Genomic DNA, 15,314 nt, shown 5'->3' with positions numbered 1-15,314 from the left:
TGCTGAAAGACCAGTGGTCTTTGTGAGTTTAAATATCAAGATCTTCCTGGGACAGCTCATTCATAATTTGGATTATTTCAGAAGGTAAAATAAACACTCAAAAGAGGCCCAGAGAGACTGGGTTTGGTTTACCAGTTAACCATATAATTATGCATAACCTATTTTTTTTCTTTTAAATGTTTTTTTCTCCTGAGTTTTCCCCATTATAAAATGGAAATTAAACAAAAAGAAACATAATTTACAAAGTGGCTTTTAAATTTGTAAGTAAATAGGGGAAGAGGATTTATAAACCCTTGACTATTGGGCTAAGTTACATTTCCTTTTCTTTAGTATTGTATTGGTTTTCTAATGCTACCATTAAAAACTAACATGGACTAGACGTGTTTAAAAAAATGCATTTCCCTCCAGTTCCGAAGGCTAGACATTCACAAAATTCTTGACAAAACAGCCATGTACATGCCATGTAGTTACAAGACATGTGTGTGTATGCGTGTTCTGCAGGCTAGACAATCACAAAATTCTTGACAAAACAACGTGTACATGCTGTGTAGTTACAGGACATGTGTGTGTATGCGTGTGCTCATGTGTTTATGTTCATGCATGCTCACATCCCAACTGGCATCTTTTCTTCAGATAAGGACAAAGGGTATTTGATTAGCTTTCCACCAGCATAATCTCAAAATCTTTTTTTTTTTTTTGTGGGGGGAGGGCAGGTTTTTATTTCCCTTACATGTAGGATGGTTCACAAACACAGCAGACAGGCTGTGGGGGAGGAGAGCATCCTGCCTCTTAGGGTAAGAGGATCTTGGCCTTAGTGTACCCTGAAAAGGGAACTGAAGGTGATTTCACTCTCCTGCCCTTCTTCCTGGGGCCTGAAGGGCAGAGCTCTTTCCACTCCTTCCACCCCTCAGCCTGGAAGCCAACATGGTGACATTGTAATCCTAAGCACTGTAAGTGGTAGAGGGAGCGGCCTGGTCCCAACCACTGTAGGGAGGTGTAAAAGGTTCAGGGAGGGACAGTGTGGATTAGGCCACAAGATGAGGCAGGTGACATATCAGACACTTGTGACTGGTAGGAGCAGTTACTAAAGGCCTTGGCAACCTAGTCCTAGCCTGGTGGGCGCAGAGAGGAGATGGGCGGTGCTTACTGTTTGAGATTGACGATGTCCACAAATTCCGGCTTCAGCAATGGGCCACCCACGAGGAAGCCTTCCACGTCAGGCTGGCTTGCTAGCTCTCTGCAGGTTACTCCAGTCACAGAACCTCCATAAATGATTCGGGTGCTTTGAGCCACCGTATCACAGGCATTGCATTTCAGCTGTCCCCGGAGCTTCTCGTGTATTTCCTGAGCCTGCTGAGATGTTGCCACCTTGCCAGTCCCAATGGCCCACACAGGTTCAGAGGCCAGGACGACTTTGCTCCAGTCCTTCACATTGTCTGCGATGATCTTGGTTTGCTCGAAAACAACCTCCTCCATGACGCCAGCTTCTCTTTCATCTAACTTCTCCCCAGTGCAGGTGATCACCCCAAGTCCACTACAAGGACACGGACCGCTTTCTGCCCAATCAACTCATCTGTTTCCCTAAAGACATGCCTTTTCTCCAAGTGCCCAGTATTATGTATGTGGCTCCTGTCTTTGGTCATGCCAGGGCTGATCTCCCCAGTGAATGCTCCGTTGGTCATTTTGTAGCAGTTCTGTGGGGCCCTGGCAATTTTGGGATCTAGCTTCTGTCTGGAGAAGTCGATGGGGCACAGAAGTGCACAAACCACCTCAGTGTCTGCTGACCCCTTGGCCACATTCAAGGTGCCGGTGAGTTCTCCCAGGCATTTCTTCCTCCTGCTCATCTTCTGGTTGCCCCCCCCCAACACACACACAACTTCCTACAAATCTTTATAAAGCTTATATATCCAAATAATCCTATTACTGCTGGTGATGACTTGAGCTTTAGAATTGGAAACATGGTTCAATTTATTTATTTTTATGTTTTTATTATTAATTTATTCGCTTTACATCCCAATCATAGCCACCTCCAGCCATCTTCTACAAGACTCACCTAACCTCCCTCTTTACCCCATCCCTGTCCTCTAATTCTCAGAAAGGAGGTGTACTCCTCCCTTACCAACTGACCTCAGAGTATCATGTCTCTTCAGAACTACCTACATTCTATTCCTCTGTGGCCTGGCAAGGCTGTTTTGTCCAGGAGAAGTGATCCAAGAATAGACAACAGAGTTCATGTTAGAGACAGCTCCTGGTCCCCTTACTATGTGATATACATGGAGACTGAGCTGCATATCAGTCTGAGCAGGGAGTCTAGGTCCTCTCCCTGCATGGTCCTTGGTTGGTACATCAGTCTCTGCAGGCTGCCCCTGGGCCCAGATTTGTTGATTCTGTTGGTCTTCTTGTGGAACTCCTGTCCCCTGCAGATGCTTCTATCTTGGCACTTTTCCATAAGACTCCCTGTGCTTTCTCCAAAGTTTGGCAATCTGTTTCAGCTTCTGCTTCAATTCCCTGATAGGTGGAGTCTTTCAGAGGACATCTATTGTAGGCTCCTGTCCTGTTCTCTCTCTTCAACTGGTTCTGGTGTCTATTCTGTTTTCCCTTTTGAATAGGAATTAAGCATCCTACCTAGGGTACTCTATGTTACTTGGCTTCTTTAGGTCTGTGAATTGTATTATGGTTATCCTGTATTGTATGGCTAATATCTGCTTATAAGTGAGTCTATGCCATGTGTGTCTTTCTAGGTCTGGGTTACCTCATTCTGATGCTTCAGTTTAGAAACATGTGTTTATCTAATTCATCACAAAAAGAAGAAAAAACTTCTTAAGGTCACTATAGGAAACATTGGTTGCTCCATCATATTTGATTCTGTCTTCCATACTGTAAAATTTTATGACCCTTTCTCTTGTAACTGAGATCGGACTGATCCATTTAATCATTTGATTGAGTATACATGAAAATGTGAACTCTAAGTGCAAGGCTCTTGACAATCATTTTCTGTGCCACTGTAACTTTACCCTTGATGTGAAAGTGTTGCAGGACTAAAACTACCTACATGGCTGGGTCACCGTCTACAGGGAAGCTCCCTGCTACAAACTTTGCATGCATACAAAAGAATCTTGTTTCATTACAACCTTGTGGTAAACACATCCAAAAGTAATGTGTGATGAATTACGTCCACATACAAATTTATTTACATTGAGTGTAGAAAGGAAAGATGACTTGTTTTTACCAAGAAAATGTGGGAGAAGTAATGCGGGTGTCAACTCCTTGAATAGTTCCTGGTGCAAAGATAAATAAGACATTAACATCCATGACTATCTTTTAAAGGATTTTTACTCTCCAGAATGCGGGAAGAGACTCCACTGTCACCTTCAAGAAAGTAGATGCTATGATATAAACAGGCCAAGAAAAGAAGATACTACAAGAAACTCCTGAAAATTCTCTGTATTTTCAGAGGATCTCTTTATCTACAGCTAGCAAAAAGTTGTACCCCCATCCTTAAAAATTCAAACATGTTTAGCCAGTGGATTATCCTCTTATAGATAATATCCACTTATACGTGAGTTCATACCAAGGTGTGTCTTTCTTGGTCTGGGTTACCTCACTCAAGATGATCTTTTCTAGTTCCTTTCATTTGCCTGAAAATTGCATGATGTCTTTGTTGTTAACAGATGAGTAGTATTCCATTGTGTAAATGTACCACATTTTCTTTATTCATTCTTTGGCTGTTTCCAGTTTCTGACTATTATGAACAAAGCTGCTATGAACATAGTTGAGCAAGTGTCCTTATGCTATGGTAGAGAATCTTTTGGGTATATGCCTAGGAGCGGCATAGCTGGGTCTTGAGGTAGATCCTTTTCTAGTTTTTGGAGAAACCTTCAACTAATTTCCAAAGTGGTTGTACAAGTTTGCACTCCTACCAGCAATGGAGGAGGGTTCCCCTTTCTCCACATCTTCAGCAGCATGAGCTGTCACTTGAGTTTTTGATCTTAACCATTCTGTTGGGTGTAAGATGGAATTTCAGAGTCGTTTAGATTTGCATTTCCTTGATGACTGATGATATCGAACATTTCTTTAAGTGTTTCTCAGCCATTGGAGATTTGTCTTTTGAAATTCTCTGCTTAGTTCTGTACACCATTTTTAAATTGAGTTATTTTGTTTGTTGGTGTTTAGTTTCATGAGTTCTTTATATATATATATATATATAAATTTTGGATATTAGCTCTGTGTTGGATGTAGAGTGGGTGAAGATCTTTTTCCATTCTGTAGGCTCCCTTTTTGTCCTATTGACAGTGTTCCCTTGCCTAGAAGAAGCTTTTCAGTTTCATGAGATCCCATTTAGTAATTGTTGATTTTAATGCCTGAGCTGTTGGTGTTATGTTCAGAAAGCTGTCTCCTGTAACAAAGGAGGATGCTTGAATCTCACTCAAAAGAGAAAATAAACAGACATCTGAAATAGACAGAGGAAGGGAACTGGGTAAGAGTTGGGCTACAGAGGGGAACTGAGGCTGGCATTAGGTATGAGGAGAGTAGGGGGTAAGGGGAGAACTGCGAGAGAGAACAGACATCTATGGGTTCATCCCTTGGAGAGAGGAGGCTTCTGGGATTCTATGGGGGTGATTCTAGCTGAGACTCCTAGCATGGGTGGTTAAGGAACCTGAAATCGCTACCACCTCTTGCCAAGTGGGACTTCCAGTGGAGGGAAGATGACATCAAACCACCCATAAATCCTTCAACCCAAAAATTATCTTGCTTCCAAGAAGTATATGGTTAAATACGTAGCAGAATTGAAGGAATGACAAATCATTGACTGGCCCAACTTGAGACCCATCCCAGGGGAGGGTGCCAACCCCTGTCACTATTAATGATACTCTTCCATGCTTGCAGAGCCTAGTCCATCTGTCCGAAAGGCTTCATTCATCAGCTGATGAAAACAGATGCAGAGACAAAACCGGCAAACAACAGGCTGAGCTCGAAAGATTTGTAGAAGAGGGAAGGATGGATAGAGGAAGCTGGAGGTGTCAAGGAGATCACAAAAAGACCTATGAGTAAACTAACCTGGGACCATGGGGCACAGAAAGACTGAACTACCAATCAAAGAGCATGCATGGGCTCGACCTATACCCATATACACATATGAAGCAGATGTGCGACTTAGTCATCATGTGGGTCCCCTAAAAATAGGAGTAGAGGCTGTCTCTGCTTCTGTTGCCTGCCTCTGAATCTCTTTCCCCTGGCTGGGCTGTCTTGTTAGGACTCAGTGGGAGAGGATGCTGTTAGTCCTGCAGTGACTGCAGTTAGACTGCGGGGTGGGTTGGTACCCTTCGGAGGTTTTCTCTTCTCTGAGAAGAAAAAGAGAGTGTGGGGGAAGGGAGTTGTAAGGATCGGACAGGGAAAAGATAAGGGAAGGGGCTGGAATCAGGCTATAAAATGATTAAATAAATAAATAAAGATTCAACCATCTAGGTTCTGCCAACTGTGTCCACATGGGAAACAACTCCTACCTCTAAGATGAAATACAGCTTTCTCAATACACTGTCTATACCCCTGTACAGTACTGAGAAGAACACACCACCAAGCTGCGTCCAGGCTTCTATTCATTACAATTAGAAGGCAACAGAGGCATATTTCTTCAATAAATGATTCTTCAATAATCTACCAGCAGTAGTAGAAACTTGACAGAATCATTCAGACTGTTTGTCTGAACAACATAATCTCTGATGAATGGCACTGAGAAAAATTCACAGGTAAGAGCAATAACACAAATTGTCAAAGCAATCGGGTGCGTAGCAGCTTAATTATAATAACTGACATAAGTGCAGAACAAACTCATTCAGAAGGTGGCAGTCCTTGAATGGAGGTATCCCACCACACCAACCTCTCACACAGGTGCCATGAACAAAAAATGAATTTGAATTTCAGGACTCATTGAATTCCAGGACACCTTGGTGCTTAGACAGCTATCAAAAATACTGGACTTCCAAAATAAAATCCTCACATGCCTGTAAATCACCAGTTCAATAAATGCAAAATGTATTTATTACATTGTAATTAAACATAGGGTCTTTGTTACAAATGCCATCTCTTCCCTTCACAACTACAACTTCTTAGCTTGTGCACCATGATCCCAAGTCCCATATTTCCCACTCAGTTCAAAAAGAAAATACACTAAAATAAGCATTGTCCCAGTAAGAATACTAGAGTACTTTTATTGTAACGTAGTTTTCCTCTCATTATTCACAGCCGTTAAAAATATATTAACGGCTGTGTTTGCTGATGTGTAGAGGAAATATGAACACAGTCCATACCCATAGGAAACTGCTTGTCAGCTGCTCATGTGTACTTACAGAAAAGAGACAGATACAGTTGAAATAGTTAAATCTACAATTTTTAGACATGCAAAGAAGTAAATGCTCTAGTGCTTAGACGGGGACTGACTAATGAAACACAGAATGGGATCTTCAAGCATGGCAAATTCAAAGAGAAGCCTGTAACAAGTGTCTTTGTTTTGTTTGGGGATTTGAGCACTTAAAAAAAACAAACAAACATCAGAGAGTGCCTTCTTTACTTCAGAAGGGGATTGTCTCAATGAAATAAGTGATAAAGTACAATATTTTCTCTATACTAAAGAACATCAAGAGATAATTACAGCAAATAAATAGTCTCTGTGCTTCTTGCTACTAAAATTTATCATACAAGAATTCCTGTTCCCCTGTCAACTGATTTAGTAGCTGTGTGTTGTTGCTGCTTTCAAGAAGGGCATGAAAGCAGACCTCCTTGACATAATGCATTGGGTTTTGTCTCTGATGAATTTTTCTAACATTTCATTTCTAACGTAGTCCGCTTTTCTTTCTCTGACATCTCACTGCATTGAGTGCTATAGCTCCATTAGGGTTACAGAGATGTGCAAAACAGACTTGTCGCTTGTGAATAATGCTACGACAGTTCAGATGGGCGGCAGTCTGTGGACTTCAGCACTTTCTGAGGAGAGGTGTCCAGTAAATAGATGAGCCCTGTTCCACCTCTGTATGTTTTGCTAAATCAAAGAACCCAGATCTGACAGTGACAACTCACTCCATCCAAAGTTTCTTCTCTCTCAGTATTCTCACTTTGGGAGGGGAACCCCTAAACTTAGAGATACATTTTTCTTGTTTGTTTATTTGTTTGTTTTATTGCACAATATAATGATGATTTGTTTTTGTTTCTGTTTTGCTCATAAATTGTTAACATTCCCACTGACTCTTTTGGTTCCTTTGGAAGTCGGTTTCAATGACAATTTCTAGTAGATGTGCATTTGCTTCTCAATGCTGGGAACTGTTGTTTCTTTATAGGCACATCCTGTTTTCAGTAATTCGGTGTACCACCAAGGAGTAAAACAAAAGATGAAACATCCTTCAAAGGAAGACAAATGGAATTAATATTCCCGTTGGGTAATTACAACCCAGCAGCCGACAGGAACCCCTTTTCTGTTCAGCTGCAGATGGTTGCGCAACACGGCCCCGCTGCACGCAGAGCCAACTTCCTCACACTACACAGGAGAATGCTTTGCAAGTTTGGGTTAAAATAATTTCTTTTCATGTTCAGAGTGGCGAGTTCATTGACTCCTTCCCAATTGCCTAGCACAATACAGCAAATGAACTAATTTTTCTCAGTGTTCTTGTTACTTTACTGTTCTTTAAGCTCCAAATGCTTCCAACCATTCAGCATTATTCACAATGTAAAATGAGTTATATTCCTTTTACTGTAAAGTATGGATTTAATATATGAAAAAATGGACTCAGCAGTCACTCAGTCTTTCTCCAGACCTTAATAAAGCCAGTTAGTAAGACTTTAGACAAGTTGCTTATCCCGATATTTCAGTTTCTTCTATGTGAAACACTAGTGATCCTGTGCCTCTGTGTAGGCACAGTAGTACGGCATACAATCAATAATATCCATCTGGCATATGTGCGAATATAAACAGCCACCTGAAATATTATCTGGTAAAAACTGAGTATCCAACAAAGATTAATAGGAATGATGCCCGTCATTAGACTTGGTAACAGTCTTAAAAATAAGGACAGATATATTAGAGTGCTTAGTGACTTCTAAATCCAGTTAATACATTTCTTTTTCATTATTTTTATTATCTAAAACAATTTTAAATATAAATATAGCTTGACCATATTCTTACCCTCCCATGAAGGAGATTTCAAAGATCTTATTTTAGTCCTAGTAAGAAGAAAATATAAATTACTGGTACAGGGTAATAAAAATTTTATATTACATAATTACAATCTAAAAAACACAGTATGTTTCAATTATAAATAAGTTCCAGATAGATAAGTCCCAGGTAGCAACAGGAAAAACACTGATTACAATACCAATTCCATGAAATGTGGCAGATTTATTGAAATACTGAAAAATATACTGTTAATTTTCTTTTTTGCTTAAAATACAACTTTTCTGATGACGAGAGATATATTGCTATATGGTTAAAAATTAAAGTCTTAGGACTGTTCACTTTCACAATACGTATCACCCTTTCTCTGTTTGGGGAATCTAAATGCTCCAGAGCTGTGTGGTGAGAATTAAAGCAGATCTAATAGGAATCGTGCCACTGTGTCTGCCCATACGCATCTTCAATACACTTGAGTGCATACAGACACCCAACAGTCATTCATACTTGAAAAAGGAAGCTGGCCAGGAGATAATTTTACTGTCAAAAGCCAACCAGATAAAAAGATGTGATACCACAAACTTGTGATTGCAGCACAAGAGAGGCCGAGACAGGGATTCCAAGAGTGTCTCCGACCATGCAGCCTAGCCTCATCAGACAACTCAAGATCAATGAGTGCTCCAGATCTCTCCAGTTCCTGGATACCCTACATAATATTTTTACTATTCTCTGTACTTGCAAGAAAGAACTGACTGTCACTTAAACTTTGAATTTATTACTAGTGAGTTTACAGATTCTACATCTTTATAACTAAGCCATTTCTTTAACCATGCCATTTTCTTTGACTCTTTGCTCTAGTTTGTTTTTGTTTGTTTGGTGTGTGTGTGTGTGTGTGTGTGTGTTCTGGAATCTGTGAAAGGGCAACATCTAGAGAGGACCCTGTGTTCAAAGGTACTATACAGCAGGAAATGGCTCAGGAAAAGGCCAAACTCAGGCTTAACAAGATCTCAGTCTCAGAGATCTGGCTGAGCCCAGAGTGTTTCTTTCTCTGTTCTAACCACCCCTAGACCTAGGCCTGGAAGCCTCTGACATCCTTACAATATAATCTTCTGTAAGCCTGGACCCTGAAAGTGTCAGCTTCTAGCCTCCATCTGCTAACCTAGACCTAGAATGTTTCAAGCTTCCAAGACTTATTGCTGAATAAACTCATCATTTTTAGTTCTTTCTGAACCCTGGCAGGCTGGTTCAAGTCAGATGTTCTGACTCAAACGCCTCTCTATGCTGACTGATTTATATTGGCTTCTATCCGCTTCTCTATGAATGGTTCTGCCCCTGAACACCAAGAACTGAACTGTACTCAACTGAACTGCACTGAACTGTTGAACTGTATTGTACTGACTGCATGAACTGAACTCAGCTCCACTTTACTGTACTGTCTCCCCTGTTCCACTGTGTTGCTCTTAAATAGCTTCTCTTTCCTGTCCTTGTGAGAGTTGGGCATATTCTATTTCTGATTCATTCTGTCAAACCTTTCTCTGATCAATCACTTTGTCTGACCCTCAATTAGAAGTTAGTTTCAAACATGCCTACTTCCTTCTATAAACTAATCTTACATCCTTTGTTTGGGATTAAAGGTGTATACTAAGGGCATGTCTGCATTCTAGCTAGATTACATAGATCAAGAAGATCTTTAGATGTGACCACTTGCCAAAACAGTCATGTTTCTGGATTAAAATTCTTCTGCGAAAGGGTTTGTTTTGTGTGCACTTCCAGGTAACAGTCAATCACTAAGGGAAATCAAGGTAAGAATTCAAAGCACTCAGAAACTTAGAGGCAGAAGGTGAGGTAGAGGCCATGGAAAATTGTTGCTTACTGTCTTAATCCTCATGACTAACTCAGACTGCTTTATTACATAACTCAGGACCACCAGCCCAGAGTGGTACCTCTCACAATAGATTGGACCCATTTAGAAATTCCATCCAACTCCTACTACATAGAATCTAAAATCCCTTCTCTAATTGATAGTTAAAGTAGGAGAGTTTTGTAGTCTCTCTTGGGAAGGTGTGAAGCCCCTCAGTTGTGTAAAAGGTTCTAAAATTGATTTCTCCTTTCAACTCTCCAAATAGCTTCTGAAAACTACAGTTGTCAGGGTGTTACAGCAGGAAAATAAGATGTGAAGAAACAGGCATCAAGATTAGCATGCATATCAAGTTGCAGTAAGACTAGGTACCTCTCTTACTGATGTTGGACTACCAGTGGTTGGTTGATATCGGGAGGTCTGTCCTTTTCTAAAGAGAAACAGAGAAGCAGATGGGTTGGAGGCAGAGGGGAGATGATGGGGAGGGACTAAGGGAAGAGGAGGAAGGGGAACTGTGGTAAGGATATAAAAAGAAAGAAGGAATGAGAGAAAGAAACAAAGAAAGAGAGAATGAAAATTTAGATACAGGATTAATATATTTAAAGGCTAGTTGGCACAAGAAAACTTGGAGTCCCTGTGTACCAGTATTACAGGTATCAAAACAGAGAATATCCAAAGAAAAGAGCTGACTCTCAAGTCATATATGCAGGAGAAAGAAAGTGGTCTGAAAATGACCTATAACATTTCACGATGCTGGAGGCTGAGGACTTTGCATCTGAGACCTATCTCAGTGTGCTTCAGTTCTATGGGTATTGGTCTCTTTCAAATGAGCTGCCTCTATTTCTATCATTATGTCCTTTGTTTATTCTTTGTTCCATTAAGAACTTGGCAACTACAGTGGGCACTTCAGATTTCCTTCATAGGACTGGAGGAGCCAGAGGTGTTGAGGGCCCCACAAGAACACAGCCCACAAAATCAACTCACTGGGACTCATGGGAGGTCAAAGGGATCAGGGATCTTATGTATGTTTGACCTTGGTCCTCTGCTTATATGTAACAGTCGTGTACCTAGGTGTTCTTCTGGGACTCCTAACTGAAACTGGAGCTACCTCTGACTCTTTTTCCTGCTTTGGGGAGCCTTATTCTTTTACTGGATTGCCTCATCCAGTCTTGATGTGGGGGAATGCTCCTAGTCTTTTTGTAGCTTGTCATGCTGAGTTTGGTTTACATACTCAAGAGGCTGAGAAGAGGCAGTGGGTGATAGACATGGAAGGAGGGGAAAGAAGAGAAACTGCAATTGAAATATAATATATGAGAAAAAGAATAAATTTTTAAAGGGAGAAAAGAAAGATTTTATTTGTAGTTCAGAAAAAAGTATATTCTGTTATTATATAGATGGAATGTGTTATGGATGCCTGTTATGATTCCTGTTTATATTGTTATTCAAATTTGTTTTCTGCTTATGTGACCTACTTTTTTATAGAAAGTGGGTCACTGAGTCTTTATTATCATCCCCCCTATTTTTGTGGAATCTTGCTGCTTTTCTATTTTTACTCATATAACATGTTTGTGTAGTTTTTCTATTACCATAATAGGTTGACCTTTATACTATGAGAAATAACCCCCTTTCATATAATAAGAAAATTTTAAAGTTTCTATTATGTATCACTAGTATACAATAAAATATTATAATAGACAATCCATATCTTTTTAAGTTGCTACTTTTATAGTATATGGTTTTTATATTCTTGACGTTTTAAGCTAATTTGCTCCTTTATCTAAAGTGTGCATCATAAGATATGAAAGAGATGGATTTAACACTGTCTGACATTTGGTCTGTTTGTATTTGCTTGTATTTGATGATGGAGATTCTCAGCCCTTTGTATTGTCCATGGTAGCAGTCAGCACAAGACTGTTAACAGGATGGAGAAATGATCATCATAGTGACTCAAATAAGTTAAGTCAGTGTGTCCTTCCAGATAAAAACGGTTCTGTGATCAAAGTCCACTTCCTGTCAGAATCCTCCAATCTAAGTCCCCTCATCTTCAAATGACAACTTTTAAATGGTATTTCACTAACTCAGTACTCTGAAGGGTGTTGAAGGCCCTTTTATTTCTATTTATCTTAGTCCTGATGATCAGGATATTGTGCCAAGCTCCACAGCACACCTCTTGTGATCATTCATCAAGACATTTGTGAGAGATGGAATGTGGTTTCTTTTAGTCTCTTTCAGGCTTCTGTCTTACACTTGTCTCTCTAAACAGAAGTTTCCTCAATGAGAGAAGGAACAACAAGTCCCCAAATTAAGACATAAAGAACAACAGATATGATTACCATGGCCTTAAAATGCAATATCATGTAATTGGATTTGACTAATGGTTGAGATATAAATATAGTGATGGTGGCAGACTGTAGGGTTCTGGCTCAAGGCCCTAAAAATAAAATATAAAGAACAGTTTATTAGTGGTCATCTGGCCACTCATACATAGCAGCTTCAGAGTTCTCCTCACCAAAAGAACATAGGCAGAATGCTGTCATTCTTTTCTCTAGTAAACTTCTCAACTTAAGGTGTACTTATACTTAAGGTGTATGTGTGTGTGTGTGTGTGTGCATGCATCTTCCATGTATATTTAGAACAGACTGAAATCTGGGGAAAGCAAGATTCTAAGAAGAAAACTAAGCTCCTTTCCTGGAAATCCCCAGCATGGAAGAGGCACAAGGGAAGGAAAAGCTGGAAAAAGAAGGATATGAGCCATGTGCCTGCTAGAATGTGGTCTTTGCTGCTCAGCTTTGCCCTGAGTGGATGGGCTTGCATCTGTGTCTGATCTTATTAAAGTCTTGATTAATTATTCCACTGTTGTGTCTCATCCGATGTCTTCTTTTTAGGATAACTAAGATTACTGTGGTATTGATGACAGAAGAGACTAGAAACTTCCATGTAGCATCTCTGTAGCTTACTCCTCAGAAACCCACTGTCCGTATTTGTTGATTCTGGCCCATATCTACATTTCTACATCAAGAAACATCTTTCTTTAGCTCTTGTGGTCCTACATATGAGCCTTCCCCAGCAAAAGCCACATACCGGTCACTAGGTACTCTTGGCTTGGCTGCAGCTTGGTGGTGAAAAATCCCACCTAGGGTTGTGTTTTTCTTTAGCTCTTTCTCCTATAGAAATAAGGAGTACTGTCTCTTATTCAGACTTCTGTTCATCTGATCACACCGATATAGATTCTAATGTGCTTTTTTATTTGAAAATCTCATTATATATACATACACACACACACATGCACACACACACGCACAGATATAACACACACATATTTATTGTAAAAGTTAAGACAAGAAATACGAGGAGATGCATATTCATAGCTTTGGTGTGTTAACTCTCCAGTTTATCATTTGTGGTCCACTTCATTTATTCTTATGGATTCATATGACTGGATTAAGCTTCCATCTGTAGTCATTTCCTTCATCCAATACCACTTCACATTCACCCATCTGTTTCCTTGTATTTTACAATAAGTTAATTCCTATATGTTATAGGTCCAACAATGCTATATATATACATATGTGTCTTTCTCAGAGACTGTTTTTCTTCATTGTTTTTCTCTGTTTTTTTGGTATGCATAATATATACTAATCTACGTTGTCCAATTCTTTTCTTACAAGAAAGTTTTTAGAGAAAAATTTAATTCTTCAAAAGATCTATAGAATAACTAGACTAATAAAGATCACTAGAGAAGATAATTTTTTTCATTTTGTTTATTATACCACTCCAGAAGAATTTTCCTTATATAATAATTTCTTTCTAGTGATACAAGACTTTCATAGCAACTTTTATTACTTTTCTTTCATAGTTACTAATTATTTTGTTTTAAAATTTAGTATAATTTATTTTGATTATATTTACCCCACCCCCACTCTTCCTATGTTCTCCTTACTTTCCTAAAGTCCCAACTTCATGTTCTATTATCTGTGTATCAATGTATCTATCTGTTTATCTATCATCTAATTATCTATCTGTCTATCTATCTCTTTATCATTTAATTATCTTGCTATCTACCTATCTGGGTATTTCTAAAAGAAAAAAAAAATAAAACAAAAATTAAAATAGTACAACAGTGAGACTGAGAATATTAATGTAAAATGAACCCCCCTCCCAAGAAAAAAGTTCTGGAGTCTGTTTTGTTGTCCAGCTATTCCTGAGTATGGGGCCTGCCCTGGAGTGTGGTTGTTATACCCTGTGACACTTTCTTTCTCAGCAGGCATAAGTTTCTTCTTACTTTTGTCCTCTAATAGCATGCAGAATTCCTTCCAAAGCCATGAAGCAAGTCAGCAGGGATGAATTTTTGAGTTGGACACTACTCAGTTACTTCAGGTTTAATGACGTAAGTAAATGGGCCTTCTGTAATAAGGCCTTACTCTCATGTTATAGGGAGTGACTAACAGCTGTGGCAAGACATTTCCTTGAGGGGTTGTCAATGCAACCTCTACAGCCTGAACAAGGTGTACCATTCCTGGCACTGGAAGTTTCACTCGTTTTAATAATGATTTTGTTTAGCTCTTTTAACATGCATATTAACAGCTACTTTGAAGTACTAATTTATCGTAGCCAATTTCGGTTTTATCTTACATGCTATTTCTGTTATCTACATTTGTTCTAGATTTGGCTGATCATTGCCCTTTTCTTCTATGTTTCATATTTTTGCTGGTAACTGAACACTTCAGTTAGCAAATTGCAGCAACTCTTGTTTCTTTTCTCTTCCCTTCAAGGTTGTTATTATTTTCTTCTTTGTTTGTTCTGCAACTAACTGTGTTATATTAGCAAAGTCTGTACAATGGTGGTTTTCATAGGCAAATCCATTCAAATCTGAACTTCTTAAAAAAATACAGAGCCTAATGTCAGTATTCAAGATTTGTTTTGGCTCCAGCAAGACTCTTTCCAGCTGTCTTTCCTCTTTTCTTTCTAACAAAATAACTATTTTATAGTTTATCCTGAATTTCCCTTTAATCTAGGAATTGTTTGCCAATTGCTTTTCATCAAAATATCCACTGTTGGAGGCTGCATCTTTATGGTAGGTTTTTTTGTTTTAGTTTGTTTGTTTGTGTGTGTGTGTGTCTTGTACATGAATGTTAGTCTATTTAAAGTGTGAATCCTAGTTCTCTGTTTCATACCTTCCTGTGAAATTATTTAAGTTTCTTTGTTTTTGTTTTTGTAGACAAGTATGTTAAGGCTTAGAAGGTTGCATCCCAAGTGATGGCACCCTGACATAAAATTAGCATCCAAATAATAGCAAAG

At 39.2% G+C, this 15,314-nt stretch overlaps 1 protein-coding gene across 1 annotated transcript in view; it reads right to left on the bottom strand.

Annotated features, from left to right (window-relative positions):
* Positions 1-1,143: 1,143 nt before the first annotated feature.
* LOC129671089 (triosephosphate isomerase-like) overlaps positions 1,144-15,314 on the bottom strand; it is a 94,123-nt gene continuing 79,952 nt past the window's right edge. Inside the window, 2 exon segments of the mRNA XM_055599719.1 lie at positions 1,144-1,538; positions 1,541-1,880. Coding sequence (XP_055455694.1) covers positions 1,144-1,538; positions 1,541-1,880 — 735 coding nt within the window.

Source organism: Psammomys obesus, unplaced genomic scaffold (assembly GCF_907164565.1).
Source record: "Psammomys obesus unplaced genomic scaffold, mPsaObe1.curated_primary_1811, whole genome shotgun sequence".
NCBI lineage: Eukaryota > Metazoa > Chordata > Mammalia > Rodentia > Muridae > Psammomys > Psammomys obesus.
This window is presented reverse-complemented; position numbering and strand designations above follow the sequence as displayed.